Source organism: Rhinoderma darwinii, chromosome 9 (genome assembly GCF_050947455.1).
Source record: "Rhinoderma darwinii isolate aRhiDar2 chromosome 9, aRhiDar2.hap1, whole genome shotgun sequence".
Lineage (NCBI taxonomy): Eukaryota > Metazoa > Chordata > Amphibia > Anura > Rhinodermatidae > Rhinoderma > Rhinoderma darwinii.
In genome coordinates, this window is record NC_134695.1 from 6,296,898 (window position 1) to 6,320,819 (window position 23,922).

Consider the following 23,922-nt stretch of genomic DNA (forward strand, 5'->3'; position numbering starts at 1 on the left):
AATTACAGGAGCGTAATCTATCCTGCACTGATAGAGAGAAGGGCTACCAATTAGTGCAGTGTAATTTTGCAGCGAAAACGTGCCCGTAAATACGGGTGGAATACTAGTGACACCGGACACGTAATTACGGGCACGGGTCCGTAAATACTGGTGCAATACGGGTCGAATACGTGTGACCAAGGACCCGTATTTACGCCTGTATTTACGGGAGGACAAAAATACGCTTGTGTGCATGAGGCCTAAGGCTGGTTTTTTTTGTTTTGTTTTTTTGTTTTTTTGTTTTTATATATAAACTATGTCATTGCTATTTGTAATAAATAGTTACTTTTAACAAGACCCAAGAATTTGCAGGGTGACAACCAACAGTGTAATTATTAAATTCCCACCCTCAGAGCTGTTTCTGTGATTACATTGTATCTGTTCATTGTAGAGGCTACAAATGTATGAACGTCAGCCTTAGGGTATGTTCACACGAGGGCGTCCGTTACGGCTGAAATTACGGGGATGTTTCAGCCTGAAAACATCCCCGTAATTTCAGCCGTAACGGCATGTGCAGGCGCTTGAACGCCGCGTACATTACGGCCGTAATTAGCGCTGCTATTCATTGGAGTCAATGAATAACGGCTCCAATTACGGCCAAAGAAGTGACAGGTCACTTCTTTGACGCGGGCGTCTATTTACGCGCCGTCATTTGACAGCGGCGCGTAAATTACGCCTCGTGTGAACAGACAAACGTCTGCCCATTGCTTTCAATGGGCAGATGTTTGTCAGCGCTATTGAGGCGCTATTTTCGGACGTAATTCGGGGCAAAAACGACCGAATTACGTCCGTAAATAGGCCATGTGAACATACCCTAAAAGGCTATGTACACATTTGAAAAAAAATCTTTTTTTAAATAAAATTGTGTATCAGTGTGATTGGTGCTGCTTTGTAATTACATTTTAATAAAAATTTATTTAACTTTTTCAGATACAGCTGCTTTGTATTTTGTATACAGAGCAAGAGAACTGAATCCATCAGGTCAGCAGCACTGATAGATTCAGTGACACACAGGATCCACCTGTTATCCATCACATCTAAGTTGTGAACTTAGATGTGATGGATAACAGCTCGAACCTGCATGCTAGAGACATGCAGGTGCCGTTGACACTAAACCCGTCAGTGGCATTGACCTGAAGGGTACAGGTTTCAGCGCTAGATACAGCTGTTCTGTATAAAGCAGCTGTATCTCAAAAAGTAGAAATAATTGGAAGTTTCCAAAGGTGTGCATAGCCTTTAAAGGGGAAATACAATCTAAAAATAATGTACTCCCAAAATAGAAACGTATTGCAAAGGAAAAATGTAGCAACCAGTTACATTGCATCTTCGATTTTCAATGCGCTTTTTAAAAATAAAAGCAGGACAGGTTGCTATTGGGAACTGGTCTAGTTTACCATAAAGCATACTTAACTTTCAGGTGACTTTTCATAATAAGCTATCATATGAGGGCTAACACTATTTCTAGCCATTATAAGACTTGAATTCTGTATATTTAGTAGTTTTCCCCTCTGCAGGTTATATCTCTAATTCCCAGTAGTATCTGAGCTAAGACGAGAATCCTGCTCACTTATCTCTTTTTATCACATATATAGAAGCTGCAGCAGCAGCAGCATGGAGGAAATTATACAGCAGTATTGAGTAGTGTAGCTGCGTATCCAGCACTGGGTTGACATTTTACCATCACGTCTGTGTCTTTCTCACTCTGCCACTGCTTCCACTTCTGGCTCACCCTCCCCTCTCCATAGACTTGTATGGGCAGCATGTTTGTGTCTGACTCACTCTCTCTCTGCTCCCTCCTCCTGCTTCCCCTCCCTCTCCATATACTTTCATAGACAGGCAGTGATGAAACACCCCCCCCACCTTATGTAGCCCATCAATTCTGCTCTGTAACCAGGGGTGTACTTTGGTTTACAACAGGGGATGGACGGCATAGTACAGGAAGGGACACACTTAGTGGTAGTAACATTACACAGAATTTTCATGAATAAAACCACAACATTTTAATAGTAAGTACATTACAAAGAGGATCTATAGCACATAATATATTAGATTAGAATAAGCTGTTTGAAAAGTTAGTGTCCATTTAAAGGCTATGTACACCTTTTGAAAACGTTTTTTTTTTTTGTTTGTTTTTTAAATAAAAATGCCTATCAGTGTGTTTGAAGCAACTTTCAAATTACTTTTTATTAAAATTATTTTTACTTTTTGAGATACAGCTGCTTTGTATCCTGAATATAGAGCAGCTGTTTCATGCGCTAAATCCTGTATCCGTCAGGTCAGCAGGACTGGAGGGTTCAGTGACAGATGTGATCGGTGACAGCTCGATCCTGCATGTCAGAGACACGCAGGACCCGCTGTCACTGAACCCGTCAGTGCCGCTGATCTGACGGATACAGGTTTCAGCGCATTATACAGCTGGAGTATATTAGATACAAAGCAGCTGTATCTCAAAAAGTAAAAATAATTTTTAATAAAAAGTAATTAGAAAGTTGCACCAAACACACTGAAACAAATTTTTATTTAAAAAAAAAAATCAACAACTTTTCAAAGGTTTACATAGCCTTTAAACCCTTCAGCACAGTGTTATATATTCTGACATCCTATAAAGCATTAAAGTTGTCCCTCTTATTAGAAAGCTCCAGGAATCACTTCATGTGCCCTTGATACTCTGAATACATTTTTTCAAGCACATATTTTGTATATTGATTTCCCTATAAATTTATTCTAAATTCTGCACCACACATGAATACTAACTCACTTAGACTAAGGTCATTAATGACGAGGCCACAAATCCCCATGCCAGTCAGAAAGCGGAAAATACAGTAGGCAGAGAAGTTAGGTGAGAATGCAGCACCTGTTCCCATTGATGCTATTTGCAGAAGGCAGGTCAGCAGCACTATCCGTCGGCCAAACCTGCAATGTATAAGAAGTCAGAAGGTTTTAATTTAAATTCTATTCACAAATATAATACCATTGTAAACAGAGCATTTGTCCATTTTCAGTTGGAAATAGTTATCGCTTGTGAATTTTTCCCCATAGAGAATTTTTGAAGCTGATTTATAATAATTTTGCGCTCAACTTTCAGTCACTGTGTAGGCCCAGAGTTCAAAAAATAAATAAATGCTATGAACCAGTGTAAAAGTAACGTAGTCATACTATATTCACTCAAATTACACTGTGCAGCTGTTCTTTGGACCATAATGGTGGAAGTGTGGCACGCAAAATCTTACCTATTAGCACGTATCCCACTTTAGCCCGACACACAAATAATTTGCCTCATCAGAAGTATCTATAGCAATGCCCCCATGACAGCAACAATGCCAGATTCCACGCAAGAAAAGTTGTCTGTAAATTACACAACAAAGCGCGTGATTTGGGTTTTACAAACCCCAGTTACCACAGCAGGAAAATAATCACCAGATCTTAGGGCATGCTGCTGATTTTTAAATCCGCAGTATGACCTATATGTTATGGATTTGCCACAGATTTTCTGCCAGCTTGTATTAAGAGAGAGACTCTATGGCACCCCCTTTATAGGGCATATTTATTAATTAATTGTTGCCAAAGCAGAAAAAGACCATTTTACTACCAATCACATTATTTAAAATGCAACTTTTGTCTGAAGTTATGAGTCATTGGTATAAAAAAGTAACAACTGTTGCTTGTCAAGGCCGGGTTCCCATGGGTCAGTTTTTACGCAGTGTATCCGACCTGGAACCCGCAGCACCTTCCGTCTGCACATTGTGGTTCAGTTTTTCAAATGGAATTTCTGTTGCGGAAAGTAGCGCTATCGAAATAAAAATCTGTTCATACTTACCCCCTCCCTCTCTTCTGTGTGTAGTCCGGGCTCCCCGGATGATATTGCAGGCATTGTGACGCTGCAGTCTGTGATTGGCTGCAGCGGTCACATGGGATGCAACGTCATCCAGGGAGGCCAGACTACGCGTGTCGGCCTATGTTCAGACATTGTGTTTTCAGCCGTTCTTAAACGCCTTGAAAAACGCCTGAAGAAACGGAAGCTGAACGCCTCCAAACATCTACCCATTGATTTCAATAGGAAAAACGCAGTTTCGTTGAGACGGGGCGTTTTTTACGCAGACGTTTTTGGAGCCGCTTTTTGAGAAAACCTGCAACAAAAAATTAACGAAAACGCATTATAAATTGACATGCTGCAGATTTAAATTCCACACCACAGATCATTTTACTGTACATGCTGCGTAATTTCCGCACAGAATTGCATTGCAGAAACTCCTCTGCGTTTATACTATGTGGGAACCCAACCTATGTAAACTTTATTCTTGTGCATAAGGGCCAGCTATTATACACTCGTCATTAGCATCAGACTACCCACGAAAATTACTTTACCTCAGTCGACTGACCTTAAAAACTCAATACAGCGGACTGTATTGAGAAGCAACAGTTGTTATGTTTTGTAGCAATTTATTTACATTTAGTGTTATGCCAACAACTGATAACCGTGAATGTATCAATTGCCAGAAAGGGCTCCATACATATTAGAATCACATACAGCTGTAAGGCTATGTCCACACGGCAAACCAAAAACGGCCTGTTTTCAAGCGAAACCAGCCCCTGAATTTCAGCCGTTTTTTAAGCAACTTGTGTTTTTTTGTGGCCTTTTTTACGGACGTTTCTGGAGCTGTTTTTCTATTGAGTCAATAAAAAATGGCTCCAAAAATGGCTCAAGAAGTGACATGCACTTCTTTTTACTAGGCCGGAATGGAACGCCGTTTTTTCCATTGAAATCAATGAGCAGATGTTCAGAGGCGTTCAGCCTCCGCATTTTTAGCCGTTTTTCAGGGCGTTTACGGCCAGAAGAATGGCTGAAAATAGGCCGTGTGAACATACCCGTGTAGTCCTGTTGTAATGGCCGGAAGGAGGTGAAGGGAAAGTGAGCCCTAATCTACCCACCGCCCTGTCCCTGCCTACTTGCAACGACCCGCCCTAGGCGACGAGGTACAACTGGGCGGCGGTCCCTACGCTGTCTAAGTGCACAGGGAAACAAACAGGGAACATGCAAGGGAAGGGGCAGTAGCCACGGAACGCCACGAGGAAACGGAGCGGCGAACGGACAGTCAGGACCAGGACGAAGTGAGTACACCCAAGCGGGCAAGGAGACAGAAGCAAGCCAGGGGCAAAGCAGGTCAAGCAGAACTGCAGCAAGGCAGAAGCACGGCAGAAGCAGGCTGGAGCAAGCAGCAATGGGGCCAGGAATCCAAAAGAATTACAAGCACTGAGGGAGAGAACAGGGCAGGTAATAAAGGACAGGGGGCGGAGCTAACTCCGACAGACCAGGCCGCGATAGGCTCTCCCACTCCTGAGCCTGCCACCCTGGTTGGTGGGAGATGGTGTCAGTCGAACAGGTCTGGCCTCAGGTGTGGATTGATTAATCCCAGGAGTATACCTAGATGAAGTACCTGGCAGATCCCTAACAGTACTCCCCCTTTTATGAGGGGCCACCGGACCCTTACTAAGGGGACCCGGTTTAGTGGGGAAGAGAAGGTGGAACCTCCTGATCAATACCCCAGCGTGAACATCACGGGCAGGTACCCAAGTCCTCTCCTCCGGCCCGTATCCTCTCCAATGGACCAGGTACTGGAGGGAGCCCTGGACCATCCTACTGTCCATAATCTTGGCCACCTCGAATTCCACCCCCTCAGGGGTGAGAACGGGAACAGGAGGTATCCTCGAGGGGGACCAGGACGGGGAGCAGCGTTTAAGGAGGGAGGCATGGAAGACGTCATGTATGCGAAATGATGGGGGGAGCTCCAGACGGAAGGATACAGGGTTGAGGACTTCAATGATCTTATAAGGTCCAATAAATCGAGGAGCAAACTTCCTGGACGGGACCTTAAGGCGCAAGTTCCTGGACGACAACCAGACCAAATCCCCGACGACAAACTGGGGGTTAGCAGAACGTCTACTATCCGCCTGAATCTTTTGTGCGCTCTGGGACGCCTCTAGGTTCTTCTGAACCTGGGCCCAGACAGTGCACAGTTCCCGATGAACATCCTCTACCTCAGGATTATTGGAACAACCAGGGGAGACGGAGGAGAATCTTGGGTTAAACCCGAAATTACAGAAAAACGGGGAGACCCCTGACGAGTTACTGACCCGGTTATTCAAGGAAAATTCAGCAAGGGGAAGGAATGAGACCCAATCGAATTGACAGTCAGAGATGAAACATCTTAAATATTGTTCCAGGGATTGGTTGGTCCTTTCCGTTTGGCCATTAGTTTCGGGATGGAAGGCGGAGGAGAAGGACAGATCAATCTCCAACTTTTTACAAAAAGCTCTCCAAAATAAGGAAACAAATTGTACCCCTCTGTCAGAAACGATATTGACTGGGGCCCCATGGAGACGCAGGATGTGTTTCACAAACAAAGAAGCTAACGTCTTGGCGTTAGGTAGCTTCTTAAGGGGCACAAAGTGGCACATCTTGCTGAAGCGGTCGACTACCACCCACACCACCGACTTGCCCTGAGATGGAGGCAAATCGGTGATAAAATCCATGGAGATATGGGTCCAAGGTCTCTGGGGAATGGGCAAGGAACGTAGTAGGCCCGCAGGTCGGGACCTAGGGGTTTTGGACCTAGCGCAAACCTCACAAGCGGCGACGTAAGCTCTAACGTCTTTAGGCAACCCAGGCCACCAATAGTTTCTGGTAATGAGGTGTTTGGTGCCCAAGATGCCAGGATGACCAGATAGAGCGGAGTCATGGTTTTCCCTGAGTACCCTCAGCCGGTATTGCAGGGGAACAAACAGTTTGTCCCCAGGGACGTTCCCGGGAGCTGCACCCTGATCAGCCGCGATATCAGAAGCTAAATCAGAATCCGTGGCAGAGACGATTATACCAGGGGGTAAAATACAAGCAGGATCCTTCTCAGAAGGAGGATTGGCCATGAAACTACGTGACAGAGCATCAGCCTTAATATTCTTGGACCCAGCCCTATAGGTAACCAAGAAATTAAATCTGGTAAAGAATAGTGCCCACCGAGCTTGTCTAGGATTAAGCCTCCGGGCCGATTCTAGGAAAACCAGATTCTTGTGATCCGTAAGGACCGTTACCTGGTGTCTGGCCCCCTCCAGGAAGTGCCGCCACTCCTCAAAAGCCCATTTAATGGCTAGAAGTTCGCGGTTGCCAATATCATAGTTACTCTCCGTGGGCGAAAACTTCCTAGAGAAGTAAGCACAGGGGCGGAGATGGGTGAGGGAGCTGGTACCCTGGGACAAGACGGCCCCCACTCCCACCTCGGATGCGTCAACCTCCACAATAAATGGCTCCTCTTGGTTGGGCTGAATCAGCACGGGGGCCGAGATAAAGCACTTCTTGAGGGTCTCAAAGGCCAGGACGGCCTCAGGGGGCCAATGGAGGACATCAGCACCCTTGCGGGTAAGGTCCGTAAGAGGCTTAGCGACGACCGAGAAGTTGGCAATAAATCTCCTGTAATAGTTGGCGAACCCTAAAAAACACTGTAACGCCTTAAGGGAGGCAGGTTGGACCCATTCCGCCACAGCCTGAACCTTGGCAGGGTCCATGCGGAATTCATGAGGAGTGAGGATTTGCCCTAAAAATGGTATCTCCTGTACCCCAAAGACACATTTTTCAGTCTTAGCAAACAGATTATTCTCCCGAAGGACCTGGAGCACCTTCCTGACATGCTCCACGTGGGAGGACCAGTCCTTGGAAAACACCAGTATGTCATCAAGGTACACAACAAGAAAATTACCCAGGTACTCTCTCAGGATTTCATTAATAAAATTCTGGAAGACAGCAGGGGCATTACACAACCCAAAGGGCATGACCAGGTATTCGAAATGACCCTCGGGTGTGTTGAACGCAGTTTTCCACTCATCCCCCTCTTTGATGCGGATAAGGTTATATGCCCCCCGTAGATCGAACTTAGAAAACCATTGGGCTCCCTGAACCTGATTAAAAAGATCCGGAATCAAAGGAAGTGGGTACTGGTTCCTTACGGTGACCTTATTCAGGTTACGATAATCAATGCACGGCCTAAGACCACCATCCTTCTTCCCCACGAAGAAGAAGCCAGCACCTACAGGAGAAGTCGAGGGGCGAATGAAACCCTTGGCCAGGCATTCTTGGATATACACCCTCATGGCTTCACGTTCAGGACATGAAAGATTAAATATCCTACCCTTAGGAAGCTTGGCACCGGGCACCAAATCGATAGCGCAATCGTAATCTCTATGGGGGGGGGCAACACCTCGGAGGCCTCCTTAGAAAACACATCGGCGAAGTCCTGAACAAACTCAGGAAGCGTGTTTACCTCCTCCCGGGGAGAAATAGAGTTAACAGAAAGACATGACATAAGACATTCATTACCCCATTTGGTGAGATCCCCAGTATTCCAATCAAACGTGGGATTATGCAACTGCAACCAGGGAAGGCCTAAAACCAGATCAGACGATAATCCCTGCATCACCAGTACAGAGCACTGCTCCAAATGCATGGAGCCAACAAGGAGTTCAAAAACAGGAGTATGCTGAGTAAAATAACCATTAGCAAGAGGAGTTGAGTCGATTCCTACTACAGGGATAGGATAAGGTAAATCAATACAAGGCATCTTTAGAGACATAGCAAATTCCGCAGACATGATATTAGCAGATGACCCTGAATCCACGAAAGCACTGCCCGTGGCAGACCGACCACCAAACGAGACCTGAAAGGGAAGCAAAATTTTATTGCGTTTCACATTAACGGGAAATACCTGTGCGCCCAAGTGACCTCCCCGATGATCACTTAGGCGCGGAAGTTTTCCGGCTTCTTATTCTTGCGCCTGGGACAGGTGTTCAGTAGATGCTTGTCGTCCCCACAGTAGAAGCAGAGACCATTCATTCTGCGAAACTCCCTACGTTGTCGAGGGGACATGGAGGCCCCGAGTTGCATAGGTACCTCCGAGTCCTCCGTGGAGGGGCGAGGAGACGGGACCTCGGGGGGGATCGCAGAAAAGTCAGAGGGGAGCACACTGAAGCGTTCTAGCTGACGTTCCCTGAGACGTCGGTCAAGTCGTACTGCTAGGGCCATAACCTGGTCAAGGGAGTCAGACGAGGGGTAGTTAACCAGCAGATCCTTCAGGGCGTCAGATAATCCAAACCTAAACTGGCACCTTAGGGCCGGATCGTTCCACTGAGAAGCTACGCACCACTTCCTAAAATCAGAACAGTATTCCTCAACCGGTCTCCTACCCTGACGTAAGGTCACCAGCTGACTCTCGGCTAAGGCAGTCCTGTCAGTCTCGTCGTAAATGAGGCCGAGGGCAGAGAAAAAGCGATCAACAGAGGAAAGTTCAGGGGCGTCAGGAGCCAAGGAGAAGGCCCACTCTTGGGGCCCTTCCTGGAGTCGGGATATGATGATACCCACCCGCTGGTTCTCGGAACCTGAGGAGTGGGGCTTTAGGCGGAAATACAGTCTGCAACTCTCCCGGAAGGAGAGAAACGTCTTACGGTCCCCTGAGAACCGGTCAGGTAACTTGAGGTCGGGTTCTAGAGGTGAGGTGAGGGGTACTACTAAAGCAGCGTCACCCTGATTGACCCTTTGGGCCAGGGCCTGGACCTGTAGGGAGAGGCCCTGCATCTGCTGGGCCAGGGTCTCAAGGGGGTCCATGATAGCGTCAGCGTAGGAGAAATGGTAGACTAGGTAAGGGCTTGTAATTATGTAATGGCCGGAAGGAGGTGAAGGGAAAGTGAGCCCTAATCTACCCACCGCCCTGTCCCTGCCTACTTGCAACGACCCGCCCTAGGCGACGAGGTACAACTGGGCGGCGGTCCCTACGCTGTCTAAGTGCACAGGGAAACAAACAGGGAACATGCAAGGGAAGGGGCAGTAGCCACGGAACGCCACGAGGAAACGGAGCGGCGAACGGACAGTCAGGACCAGGACGAAGTGAGTACACCCAAGCGGGCAAGGAGACAGAAGCAAGCCAGGGGCAAAGCAGGTCAAGCAGAACTGCAGCAAGGCAGAAGCACGGCAGAAGCAGGCTGGAGCAAGCAGCAGTGGGGCCAGGAATCCAAAAGAATTACAAGCACTGAGGGAGAGAACAGGGCAGGTAATAAAGGACAGGGGGCGGAGCTAACTCCGACAGACCAGGCCGCGATAGGCTCTCCCACTCCTGAGCCTGCCACCCTGGTTGGTGGGAGATGGTGTCAGTCGAACAGGTCTGGCCTCAGGTGTGGATTGATTAATCCCAGGAGTATACCTAGATGAAGTACCTGGCAGATCCCTAACACCTGTAGCCTAGTTCACATCATATTTAAATACATTTTATGTATACGCCAGAAAAAAAGCTTTCAATGCATATGTTAAACGTAGGCTGTGACGGATGCTTTAACTGTGGCAATTTACATTTTAAACAATGTGATGGGTAGTAGAAAGGTTTTCTTCTGTTTTGGCAACTGTAAATTCACCACTTGACCCGGCAGATTTTTCTCACCTAGAAGAAAACTATGAGGGGCGTGGTCTAGCGGTGAATGTGAGCGGATGCGTGTGACCGGAGCTCCTGCTGTACCCATCCTGTCAGCCCTATATCCTGCTGAGTTCGGGGAAAACTCTCCCCTGTGACTCACCTAGATCTGGAAGTGGTGGTGCTCGAGTGCCTGGCTGTAATGACTCGCTCGAAGAAGCAGAAATCGCCGCCGGCGAGTCCTGGGTCCCACTCTCAAGATGGCGCCGGCGGGAAGGACGGCCGGACTAGAGGCCTCAGGCAGGAAGCAGCAGAGAAGCTGGAGCGGTTCGCCCGCACGCCGAGAGCAGGGGGTGCGGCTGCACTGCAGGGAACATCGGCTGGTGATCAGGCTGCTGGAGGCTCCTCATATGGATCAAGGCATTCGCCTTTGGCAGGGGAGTGAGGATGAGGAGGAGGAGGCGTGCGGTGCCATGCGGGGTCAGCCAGGTGCTGGAGGGCAAAGTGAAGCAAGGAAGGGGGAACCCTCATTAAAGGACATTTTTGCTGCAGTGAAGCAGAATTTCATGGTCCTCACTGCCTTATCATGCCAGATGGGTGGATTGAAAGAGGACATTTTGTTGCTTAGAAATGAACTGCAAAAAGTAGCGGAATGCACCACTGCTGTGGAAGCGAGAGTATCTGAAATGGAGGATGCAATTCCTAACATACGGCTGGATGTACAAGCACATTCTCAAGCTGTGGCTGCATTACTGGAAAAGACAGATGATATGGAGAATCGGCTGAGACGGAACAATGTTCGCCTAGTGGGGGTTCCGGAACGAGTGGAGGGCACGAATCCGGAGGATTTCTTTGAAAAATGGCTGATCGAAACATTGGAGGAGTTGACTCCTCTATTTGCAGTGGAGAGAGTGCACAGAGTGCCGACCAGACCCGGTCCTCCGGGGAGACCGCCGAGACCCGTTCTCATAAAGATCCTACACTACAAGGATAGAGATAAGATCCTGAGGAAAGCGAGAAAACGTCAAGATATCTCCTTCAATGGGGTGAGAATGTCCTTCTTCCCTGATTTCTCTATGGAAGTGCAACGGAAAAGATCGCAATTTATGGATATAAAGAGGTGCCTCAGGGCGTTGCAAGTGCAATACTCCATGATGTATCCTGCCCGGCTAAGAGTGGTGGCCCTGGGAACGACTTAATTTTTCGAGACACCGAGAGAAGCGATTAGATGGTTGGACAGCCATGAAAGTCAATTGAGACAGGAGGATGCGGGGAGACGGCGCTGATCTGGAGTGGACCGGCTGGAACGATGAGGCCGGGGATGCGGGACTATGCCAGGTGTCGTAGATCATTACAAGAACTGGCGCTGACGGCTCATGGCTATGTTTGTTTTCCTGGTTGGATTCCTGGTTGCCTCTGCGGGCCTTTCTGCAGTGAACACTGAGGATTGGGAGAGGGGGGGTTTGTCTATGGACATTGTGCGGAAACGATATGTTGAAGGGATGGCTGTTTATTTGCAAAGGGCAGTGGGGGTAATGGTCAGCTGAGTATGATGCGTGGATTGCAGGTTATGGTATCACTGATTGTGCAGTGGGCGGTGTTGACCTGCCGATGCTTGTCGTTAGGGGCTATGACAGACACTATCTGTCGCCCCGACCCTTTGACGGGGGTAGGTTTATTGGGGTTGTTACAGGGGGGAGGTGGGGGGGTTGACTCAGCCGGTCGGATATTAAAAAATATGAATACAGGGTACGATGTATTGGGCTATATTGAGGGATGATGGGATCACTTAATTGTCTGTCCTGGAATGTTCGGGGCTTGCGTGACTCCAGGAAAAGGCAGGCGGTGTTTGAGCGTCTCATGGAGGCACGGGTGATTGGATTACAGGAAATGCATATGACTAGGGACTAGGGACTCGGCTTCCATGATACATAGGGCCTGGATAGGTCATGGTTTTCATTCCTACCACACTACTTATTCCAGGGGGGTGAGTCTTCTCATACATAGGGCAGTACCATTTATTTGTCATTCTTCTTTCCAGGATGGGGAGGGGCGGTATGTTGGGGTACACTGTTCTCACTATCATTGGGAATTTGTGTTGGTGGTGCTATATGTTCCTCCTCCCTTTTCAAGTGGGTGTATTAAGAAAGTGGTGGAAGAACTGTCTAGATTCCTGGAAGTGTCTTGATGGGGGATTTTAATGCTGTGATGAATACTGGTATGGATAAATTTGGATACATTTGGCACGGTAGGGGGAGGGATAACAGCATTTGGTCATCTTATTTCTGAAATGGGTTGGCGGGATATATGGAGGGATAAGCATCCAAGTCGGTATCAGTAATCTTGTGCTTCTTTAACGTATCAGTCTCTCTCCAGGATTGACTTAGCTTTGTGCTCGCCTACAGCGGTGCCCAGATAGAGTACCTACAGAGAGCTTTATCGGATCATTCTCCTTTGTTAATGAAGGTAGAGACGGAGGGGAGGACAGGGTGGGGTCAGGGGTGCTGGAAGCTCAATGCATTTTGGCTAAAGTTGATAGTTAATAAAAAGATTCTAGACCTAATAAAGGAATATTTTCAGTTCAACTCTGGTACAGTGTCGCAGGAGATACTGTGGGATGCGATGAAGGCTTGGTTGAGAGAGGTGTTCATCCAGCACATTTCGGCAGTAAAAACAAGGTCTAGAGAGTTGGGGGACACGTTGTTGGAAAGGGGGGCGGAGACAGAACATTTGCATATTGCGGATAATACACCGGACACTTTGAAGCATTGGGTAGAGGCGCAGAGGTTGTTAAAACAGCACCAGTTGGAGAGGGCGGATAACAAAAGGATGTTTCTGAAGCGCCAATATTATGAGGAGGGGGAGACCACAGGAAGGTTGTTAGCCAGAATGGTACAGGCCCAGAGGGACAATAATTATATACATACCATAAGGGGGAGGGGGGAAGGCCAGAGACTGATACAGGAAGGATATTGAAAGTCTTTCAGCAGTTTTATTCCGATTTATATGCCTCAAGAGCAGAGCACACAACTCAACAGTTGGAGGCGTATCTAGGGGAGGTTTTTCTTCCCAGATTGGGAGGGGAGGAGAGAATGACATTGGAGGAGCCTATTTCTCTGGAGGAACTCCAGGCAGCCATAGGGATACTAGCGAGTGAAAAGGCTCCAGGGCCGGATGGCCTTCCGGTAGAGGTTTTTAAGGAATATGGGGAGGAGCTCACACCTAAGTTACTGGTTACTCTGCTGGAAAGTTTTGATAGGGGGCGGCTCCCGGATTCAATGTATGAAGCTACTATAGTGGTTCTGCCTAAATAGGGTAAGGATATTGTAAAGGATCTGCCAGGCACAGCTTCGGGGTTAACTCCAATAGGTAATCAGTCGGCACCTGAGTCTATGTCTCTGAGACTGACTCCAGCTTCCACCACTCAGGCTGGCAGGCTTAGGAGTGGGAGAGCCTATCGCAGCCTGGCCAGACTCAGCTAGCTCCCGCCCTCGGTCTATTTATACCTGCCTTTCCTGTTCCTCCTTTGCTTGTGATTCTTCTCGTGTGGTTTCCTGGCCTTGCTACAGCTTCTGACTATTTGATCCTGCTCCATACTGACCCTGGCTTACTGACTGCTCTCCTGCTCTGCGTTTGGTACCTCGTACACTCCTGGTTTGACTTGGCTCGTTCACCTCTCTTGTTGCTCACGGTGTTGCCGTGGGCAACTGCCCCATTTCCCTTAGCTTTGTGTACCCTTGTCTGTTTGTCTCGTGCACTTACTGAGCGTAGGGACCGCCGCCCAGTTGTACCCCGTCGCCTAGGGCGGGTCGTTGCAAGTAGGCAGGGACAGAGTGGCGGGTAGATTAGGGCTCACTTGTCCGTTCCCCTACCCCTATCATTACATAATCACAAGCCCATTACCTAGTCTACCCTGGTCCCGGTCTCTACTATGGACCCCCTTGAGACCCTGGCCCAGCAAATGCAGGGTCTCTCCCTACAGGTCCAGGCCCTGGCTCAGAGGGTCAACCAGCCTGACGCTACCATGGTAGTGCCCCTCACCTCACCTCTTGAACCCCACCTCAAGTTGCCTGACCGGTTCTCAGGGGACCGGAGGACTTTTCTCTCCTTTCGGGAGAGTTGTAGGCTCTACTTTCGCTTAAAGCCTCACTTCTCAGGTTCTGAGAGCCAGCGGGTGGGTATAATTATGTCCCGGCTCCTGGAAGGGCCCCAAGAGTGGGCCTTCTCCTTGGCTAATGATGCCCCTGAACTTTCCTCCGTTGATCGTTTCTTTTCTGCTCTCGGACTCATTTATGACGAGACTGACAGGACTGCCTTTGCCGAGAGTCAGCTGGTGACCTTACGTCAGGGTAAGAGACCTGTTGAGGAGTATTGTTCTGACTTTAGGAAGTGGTGCGTAGCTTCTCGGTGGAATGACCCTGCCTTAAGGTGCCAGTTTAGGTTGGGTCTGTCGAACGCCCTGAAAGACCTGCTAGTTAGCTATCCCTCTTCTGACTCCCTAGACCAAGTTATGGCTTTAGCGGTACAACTTGACCGACGTCTCAGGGAACGACAACTTGAACGTTTTTGTGTTTTCCCCTCTGACTCCCCCATGATGCCTCCCGAGGTCCCGTTGCTTCGCTCTTCCACGGAAGACTCGGAGGTACCTATGCAACTCGGAGCCTCCGTGTCCCCCCGACAACGTAGAGAGTTCCGCAGGAAGAATGGTCTCTGCTTCTATTGTGGGGATGACAAGCATCAAGTGAACACCTGTCCTAGGCGCAAGAATAAGCAGCCGGAAAACTTCCGCGCCTAAGTGATCATCGGGGAGGTCACTTGGGCGCACAGATATTTCCCGTAAATATGAAACGTAATAAGATCTTGCTTCCCTTTCAGGTCTCTTTTGGTGGTAGGTCTGCTACCGGCAGTGACTTCGTGGATTCAGGGTCTTCTGCTAATATCATGTCTGTGGAATTTGCTATGTCTCTAGCTATGCCTTTGATTGATTTGCCTAAACCTGTCCCGGTAGTGGGTATCGACTCCACTCCTCTTGCTAATGGTTATTTTACACAGCATACCCCTGTTTTTGAACTCCTTGTTGGCTCCATGCATTTGAAGTAGTGCTCTGTACTGTTGATGCAGGGATTATCGTCCGATTTGGTTTTAGGCCTTCCCTGGTTGCAGTTGCATAATCCCACGTTTGCCTGGAATACTGGGGAGCTTACCAAATGGGGTAATGAATGCTTGACGTCATGTTTTGCTGTTAATTCCATTTCTCCCCCTGAGGAGGTGAACACGCTACCTGAGTTTGTGCAGGACTTCGCTGATGTTTTCTCTAAGGAGGCCTCCGAAGTGTTACCGAAGTGTTACAAAGAGAATACCACTGCGCTATCGAATTGGTACCAGGAGCTAAGCTCCCAAAGGCTAGGATATTTAATCTTTCTTGTCCCGAACGTGAAGCCATGAGAGAGTATATCCAGGAATGCCTGGCCAAGGGTTACATTCGCCCCTCTACTTCTCCGGTAGGTGCTGGCTTCTTCTTCTTCGTAGGGAAGAAGGATGGTGGTCTTAGGCCATGCATTGACTACCGTAACTTGAATAAGGTCACTGTAAGGAACCAGTATCCCCTTCCTTTGATTCCTGATCTCTTTAATCAGGTTCAGGGGGCCCAATGGTTCTCTAAGTTTGATCTACGGGGGGCGTATAACCTTATCCGCATCAAAGAGGGGGATGAGTGGAAGACTGCGTTTAACACGCCCGAAGGTCATTTCGAATACCTCGTCATGCACTTTGGGTTGTGTAATGCTCCTGCGGTCTTCCAGAATTTCATAAATTAAATTTTAAGGGATTACCTGGGGGTATTTCTTGTAGTGTACCTTGATGACATACTGGTGTTTTCCAAGGACTTGTCCTTCCACATTGAGCATGTCAGGAAGGTGCTCCAGGTCCTTCGGGAAAACAAACTGTTTGCAAAAACCGAAAAATGTGTGTTTGGGGTACAGGAGATACCATTTTTGGGTCAAATCCTCACTCCTCATGAATTCCGCATGGACCCCGCCAAGGTCCAGTCTGTGGCGGAATGGGTCCAACCTACCTCCCTGAAGGCGTTACAGTGTTTCTTGGGGTTCGCTAATTATTACAGGAGATTTATTGCTAACTTCTCGGTCATCGCTAAGCCTCTTACGGACCTCACTCGCAAAGGTGCTGATATCCTCCACTGGCTTCCTGAGGCTGTCCAGGCTTTTGAGGTCCTTAACCCCTTAAGGACGCAGCCTAGTTTGGGCCTTAAGGCTCAGAGCCCATTTTTCAAATCTGACATATTTCACTTTATGTGGTAATAACGTCGGAATGCTTAAACCTATCCAAGCGATTCTGAGATTGTTTTCTCGTGACACTTTGGGCTTCATGTTCGTGGTAAAATTTGGTCGATATATTCAGTCTTTATTTGTGAAAAATTGCAAAATTTAGAGAAAATTTACAAAAAATAGCATTTTTCAGAATTTAAATGCATCTGCTTGAAAAACAGACGGTTATACCACCCAAAATAGTTACTAGTTCACATTTCCCATATGTCTACTTTTGATTGGCATCGTTTTTTGAACATTCTTTTATTTTTCTTGGACGTTACAAGGCTTAGAACATAAACAGCAATTTCTCATATTCTTAAGAAAATTTCAAAAGCCTTTTTTTGAAGGTGCCAGTTCAGTTCTGAAGTGGATTTGAGGGGACTATGTGTTAGAAACCCCCATAAAACACCCCATTTTAAAAACTAGACCCCTCAAAGTATTCAAAACAGCATATAGAAAGTTTTTTAACCCTTCAGGCATTTCACAGGAATTAAAGCAAAGTGGAAATTAAATTTGCAAATTTCATTTTTTCTGCTGAATTTCAATTTTATTCAATTTTTTTTTAGTAACAGAGAAGGTTTTACCAGAGAAACACTACTAAATATGTATTGTCCAGATTCTGCAGTTTTTAGAAATGTCCCACATGTGGCCCTACTGCGCTCGTGGACTAAAACACAAGCCCTAGAAGCAAAGAAGCACCTAGTGCATTTTGAGGCCTCTTTTTTATTAGAATATATTTTAGGCAGCATGCCAGGTTTGAAGAGGCGTTGAGGTATCAAAACAATGGAAACCCACCAGAAGTGACCCCATTTTGGAAATTACACCCCTCAAGGAATTCATTTATGGTTTTTGTTATCATTTTGACCGCACAGTTTTTTCACAGCACCTATTTGAATTGGGCTGTGAAATGAAAAAAATGATATTTTTTCCAATAAAATGTCATTTTTGATCAAATTTTCTTATTTTCACAGGGAACAACATACCCCATTTTGTTGCCCAATTTGTCCTTAGTGCGGCAATACCCCATTTGTGGTGATAAACTGCCGTTTGGGCCCATGGGAGGGCTCAGAAGGAAAGGAGCGCTATGTGTTTGTTGGAGTCCAGATTTTGCTGGATTGGTTTTCGGGTGCCATGTCGCATTTGCAGAGCCCCAGAGGTATCAAAGCAATGGAAACCCACCAGAAGTGACCCCATTTTGGAAACTACACCCCTCAAGGAATTCATTTATGGTTTTTGTTATCATTTTGACCGCACAGGTTTTTCACAGCACCTATTTGAATTGGGCTGTGAAATGAAAAAAATTATATTTTTTCCAATAAGATGTCATTTTTGATCAAAATTTCTTATTTTCACAGGGAACAACATACCCCATTTTGTTGCCCAATTTGTCCTTAGTGCGGCAATACCCCATTTGTGGTGATAAACTGCCGTTTGGGCCCATGTGAGGGCTCAGACGGAAAGGAGCGCTATGTGTTTGTTGGAGTCCAGATTTTGCTGGATTGGTTTTCGGGTGCCATGTTGCATTTGCAGAGCCCCAGAGGTATCAAAGCAATGGAAACCCACCAGAAGTGACCCCATTTTGGAAACTACACCCCTCAAGGAATTCATTTATGGTTTTTGTTATCATTTTGACCGCACAGTTTTTTCACAGCACCTATTTGAATTGGGCTGTGAAATGAAAAAAATGATATTTTTTCCAATAAGATGTCATTTTTGATCAAAATTTCTTATTTTCACAAGGAACAACATACCCCATTTTGTTGCCCAATTTGTCCTTAGTGCGGCAATACCCCATTTGTGGTGATAAACTGCCCTTTGGGCCCATGGGAGGGCTCAGAAGGAAAGGACCACCATTTGGCCTACTGGAGCTTTTCTGGTGCTAAGTCATGTGTGCAGAAGCCCCTGAGGTACCAGTACAGTTGAAACCCCCGAGAAGTGACCCCATTTTAAAAACTACACCCCTTAAGACATTCATCTAGAGGTGTAGTGAGCATTTTGACCCCACAGGTACTGTGTAAAAGATAATGCGCAGCAGATGGTGCAGTGTGAGATTTGCAATTTTATATATGTATATGCCATTTCAGTGTCCAATATAGTGTGCCCAGCATGCGCCACCGGAGATATACACCCCTTAAATTGTAATGTGGGTTCTCCTGGGTACGACAATACCCTACATGTGGCTGTTATCAGCTGCCTGGGCATACGGCAGGGCTCAGAAGGGAAAGATGAGGGGGGTAAGCTGTGCGGAGTGCATCAGGGTAAATTGAAAATCAAGGGATGTATGATACATTTTAAAACAATCTTTTATACAGAGCCCTGGTTTTTCGGGACACGTGTCACATTGGTATATTGTGTTCTTCCTTATCCCCCTCTTATAGCAGACTCTGCACCTCTTTTGACTCTTTCCCTTTCCACCGGTTTGGGGACCTTCTCCTGGAAAGTGTTGCCCTGGTACGATGCGCCCCCCCTTCCTGGTCCCTAAAGATTAGATCTTGAAATTCCAGGAAAGTTCCCCTCTGGCCTGCACATCGACGTAGCACATACGCATTGTACAAAGCCATCTGTATGATGTGCCCGGCCAGCTTCTTATACCTCACCGCATGGCGCTGTAGGGCTTCAGGACTTGATTTGACAAGTCCATCCCTCCCATGTACCTATTGTAGTCCAGGATGCAGTCTGGTTTGGGGGTGGCCTTTCCTTCATATATCCTAAATCTGTAGGTATACCCTGATGCACTCTCGCAGCTTATACATCTTCACGCCATACCTTGCCCTCTTACCTGGCAGGTACTGGCGGAATTGAACCCTCCCTTTAAAATGTACCAGGGACTCATCAATAGAAAAACACTTCTCGGGGGTGTATGCTTGGGAAAACCGGGCACTGGAACGGTCTAATAGGGGTCTCCGTTTATACAAACGGTCAAAACTGGGGTCATCTCGGAGTGGGCACGGCTCATTATCAGTATAATGTAAGAAGCGAAGTATTGCCTCATTTATTTATTTTTTTAGGTTCCAGTTCATTTCTGAAGTTGCTTTGAGGGGCCCATATATTAGAAACCCCTATCAAACACCCCATTTTAGAAACTAGACCCCTCAAAGTATTCACAACAGCATTTAGAAAGTTTATGAACCCTTTAGGTGTTTCACAGAAATTTAGAGCAAAGTAGAGGTGACATTTACTCTTTTTATACCATTTTTTTTATAACACAAAAGGATTTATCAGAGAAACGCAACTCAATACTTATTGCCCAGATTCTGCAGTTTAGAGAAATATCCCACATGTGGCCCTCGGGCGGTAATGGACTGAAGCACCGGCCTCCGAAGCAAAGGAGCACCTAGCGGATTTTGAGCCCTCTTTTTTATTAGGCACCATGTCCGGTTTGAAGAGGTCTTGTGGTGCCAAAACATTGGAAACCCCCCAAAAGTGACCCCAATTTGGAAACTAGACCCCTTGAGGAATCCATTGTAGTTTTCATGGGGTGCATGCGGCTTTTTGATCAGTTTTTATTCCATTTTTAGGTGGCGTGGTGACTAATAAACAGCAATTCTACTATTGTTTTTGTATACTTTTTTTTTTACAGCGTTCACCGTGCGCTATAAATGATATATTAACTTTATTCTGCGGGGCGATACGATCACGGCGATACCAGATGTTTATAGTTTTTTTTTATGTCTTATGGCGTTTGCACAATAAAATACGTTTTGTAAACAATCATTCACTTTTTGTGTTACCTTATTCTAAGAGCCATAACGTTTTTATTTTTCAATCAATAAAGCCGTGCGAGGACTTATTTTTTGCGTAACGAACTGTATTTTCCATCAGTACCATTTTTAGGTACATGCGACTTTTTGATCTCTTTTTATTCCATTTTTTGGGAGGTGAAGTGACCAAACAATTGTGATTGTGGTACGGTTTATTAATATTTTTTTTTACGGCGTTCACCGTGCGGGATAAATAACAAAATAATTTTGTAGTTCAGGCCGTTACGGACGCGGCGATACCAATTATGTATAGTCTATTTGTTTGTTTATATATTTTTATTAATAATAAAGGCCTGATAAGGGAAAAAGTGGGACTTTTACTTTTATTACTTTTAAAACTTTTATTTTCTTATTTTTACACATCTTTTTTTAACTTTTTTTTTACTTTATTACTTTGTCCCACTAGGGGACATGAGGGCAGGAGGCCCTGATCGCTATTCTAATACACTGCACTACATGCGTAGTGCAGTGTATTAGAGCTGTCAGCTACTCACTGACAGCAAGCATAGTGGGTCCTGACGTTGTCAGGACCCACTAGGCTTCCGTCTATGGCATAGCCGGACGCCATTGTTTGGTGTCCGGTTGCCATAGTCACCATCGCCGGCCGCTATCGCGTAGCAGGCCGGCGATGGCAGCTTAACCCCTAAAAAGCCGCGATCTCTATAGAACGCGGCTTTTAAGGGGTTAATCAGCGGGGACACAGCGATCGGTCCCCGCTGTAGGAGCTGTGACAGCTGCTGAACAAGACAGCAGCGTCACAGCTCCTGTATGTGTCGGGAGGACGGCCGAAACGGCCGTTACTCCCGAGACGTACTATTACGGCATGGAGCGCGAACGATACAGCTGCCATGACGTAATAGTACGTCAAGGAGCGGGAAGGGGTTAAGAAGTGCTTTATCTCGGCCCCAGTGCTGGTTCAGCCCAACCAAATGGAGCCATTTATTGTGGAAGTTGACGCATCCGAGGTGGGAGTGGGGGCTTTCTTGTCCCAGGGTACCAGGTCCCTCACCCATCTCCATCCCTGTGCCTACTTCTCCAGGAAGTTTTCGCCCACTGAGAGTAACTATGATATTGGCAACCGCAAACTCTTAGCCATTAAATGGGCATTTGAAGAGTGGCACCACTTCCTGGAGGGGGCTAGGCACCAGGTAACGGTCCTTACTGACCACAAGAATCTGATTTTCCTAGAATCTGCCCGGAGGCTAAACCCGAGACAAGCTCGATGGGCGCTATTTTTTACCAGATTCAACTTTTTGGTTACCTATAGGGCTGGGTCTAAAAATATTAAGGCCGATGCACTGTCGTGTAGCTTCATGGCCAGCCCCCCTTCGGAGGAAGATCCTGCTTGTATTCTGCCTCCTGTTATAATCATTTCTTCTATTGATTCTGATTTAGTCTCAGAAATTGCGGCTGATCAAGGTTCAGCTCCCGGGAACCTTCCTGAGGACAAGCTGTTTGTTCCCCTGCAATTCCGGCTAAGGGTACTTAGGGAAAATCATGACTCCGCACTATCTGGTCATCCAGGCGTCCTGGGTACCAAACACCTCATTGCCAGAAACTATTGGTGGCCTGGGTTGCCTAAAGACGTTAAGGCCTACGTCGCCGCTTGTGAGGTTTGTGCTAGGTCCAAGACTCCCAGGTCCCGACCAGCGGGCTTACTACGTTCTTTGCCCATTCCCCAGAGACCTTGGAAACATATCTCCATGGATTTTATCACCGATTTGCCTCCATCTCAAGGCAAGTCGGTGGTGTGGGTTGTAGTAGACCGCTTCAGTAAGATGTGCCACTTTGTGCCCCTCAAGAAACTACCCAATGCCAAGACGTTAGCTACCTTGTTTGTCAAACACATCCTGCGTCTCCATGGGGTCCCTGTCAATATTGTTTCGGACAGAGGGGTACAATTTGTTTCATTGTTTTGGAGAGCCTTCTGTAAAAAGTTGGAGATTGATCTGTCCTTCTCCTCTGCCTTCCATCCTGAAACTAATGGCAAAACCGACAGGACTAATCAATCTCTAGAACAATATTTAAGGTGTTTTATCTCTGACTGTCAATTTGATTGGGTCTCATTCATTCCCCTCGCCGAATTTTCCCTTAATAACCGGGTCAGTAACTCGTCAGGGGTCTCCCCCTTTTTCTGTAATTTTGAGTTTAATCCACGGTTCTCCCCCGTTTCACCTGGTAGTTCCAACAATCCCGAGGTAGAGGTCGTTCATCGGGAACTGTGCACAGTCTGGGCCCAGGTTCAGAAGAACCTAGAGGCGTCCCAGAGCGTACAAAAAACTCAGGCTGATAGAAGACGTTCTGCTAACCCCTTGTTTATATTCGGGGATCTGGTGTGGTTATCGTCTAGGAACTTGCGCCTTAAGGTCCCGTCCAAGAAATTTGCTCCCCGGTTTATTGGGCCATATAAGGTCATTGAAGTCCTCAATCCTGTCTCCTTCCGACTGGAGTTGCCCCCATCTTTTTGAATACACGACGTGTTTCATGCCTCCCTCCTTAAACGCTGCTCCCCGTCCTTGGCTCCCTCGAGGAGACCTCCTGTTCCCGTTCTCACCCCTGAGGGGGTGGAATTCGAGGTGGCCAAGATTGTGGACAGCAAGATTGTCCAAGGCTCCCTCCAGCACCTGGTCCATTGGAGAGGATACAGGCCTGAGGAGAGGACTTGGGTACCCGCCCGGGATGTTCACGCTGGGGTATTGGTCAGGAAGTTCCACCTTCGTTTCCCCAATAAACCAGGTCCACTTAGAAAGGGTCCGGTGGCCCCTCATAAAAGGGGGGGTACTGTAAAGGATCTGCCAGGCACAGCTTCGGGGTTAACTCCCATAGGTAATCAGTCGGCACCTGAGTTTATGTCTCTGAGACTGACTCCAGCTTCCACCACTCAGGCTGGCAGGCTTAGGAGTGGGAGAGCCTATCGAAGCCTGGCCAGACTCAGCTAGCTCCCGCCCTCGGTCTATTTATACCTGCCTTTCCTGTTCCTCCTTTGCTTGTGATTCTTCACGTGTGGTTTCCTGGCCTTGCTACAGCTTCTGACTATTTGATCCTGCTCCATACTGACCCTGGCTTACTGACTAGTCTCCTGCTCTGCGTTTGGTACCTCGTACACTCCTGGTTTGACTCGGCTCGTTCACCTCTCTTGTTGCTCACGGTGTTGCCATGGGCAACTGCCCCATTTCCCTTAGCTTTGTGTACCCTTGTGTGTTTGTCTCGTGCACTTACTGAGCATAGGGACCGCCGACCAGTGGTACCCCGTCGCCTAGGGCGGGTCATTGCAAGTAGGCAGGGACAGAGTGGCGGGTAGATTAGGGCTCACTTGTCCGTTCCCCTACCCCTATCATTACAGATATTCAGCTG

The 23,922-nt window shown here is 47.2% G+C and overlaps 1 protein-coding gene across 1 annotated transcript in view; it reads right to left on the reverse strand.

The window, feature by feature from the left end:
* Positions 1–23,922, reverse strand: part of LOC142660249 (solute carrier family 22 member 6-B-like) — a 159,384-nt gene that overhangs the window by 124,741 nt on the left and 10,721 nt on the right. The window contains exon 3 of the mRNA XM_075836832.1: positions 2,798–2,952. Within this exon, the coding sequence (XP_075692947.1) occupies positions 2,798–2,952 (155 nt within the window). The remainder of the gene's footprint in view (positions 1–2,797; positions 2,953–23,922) is intronic.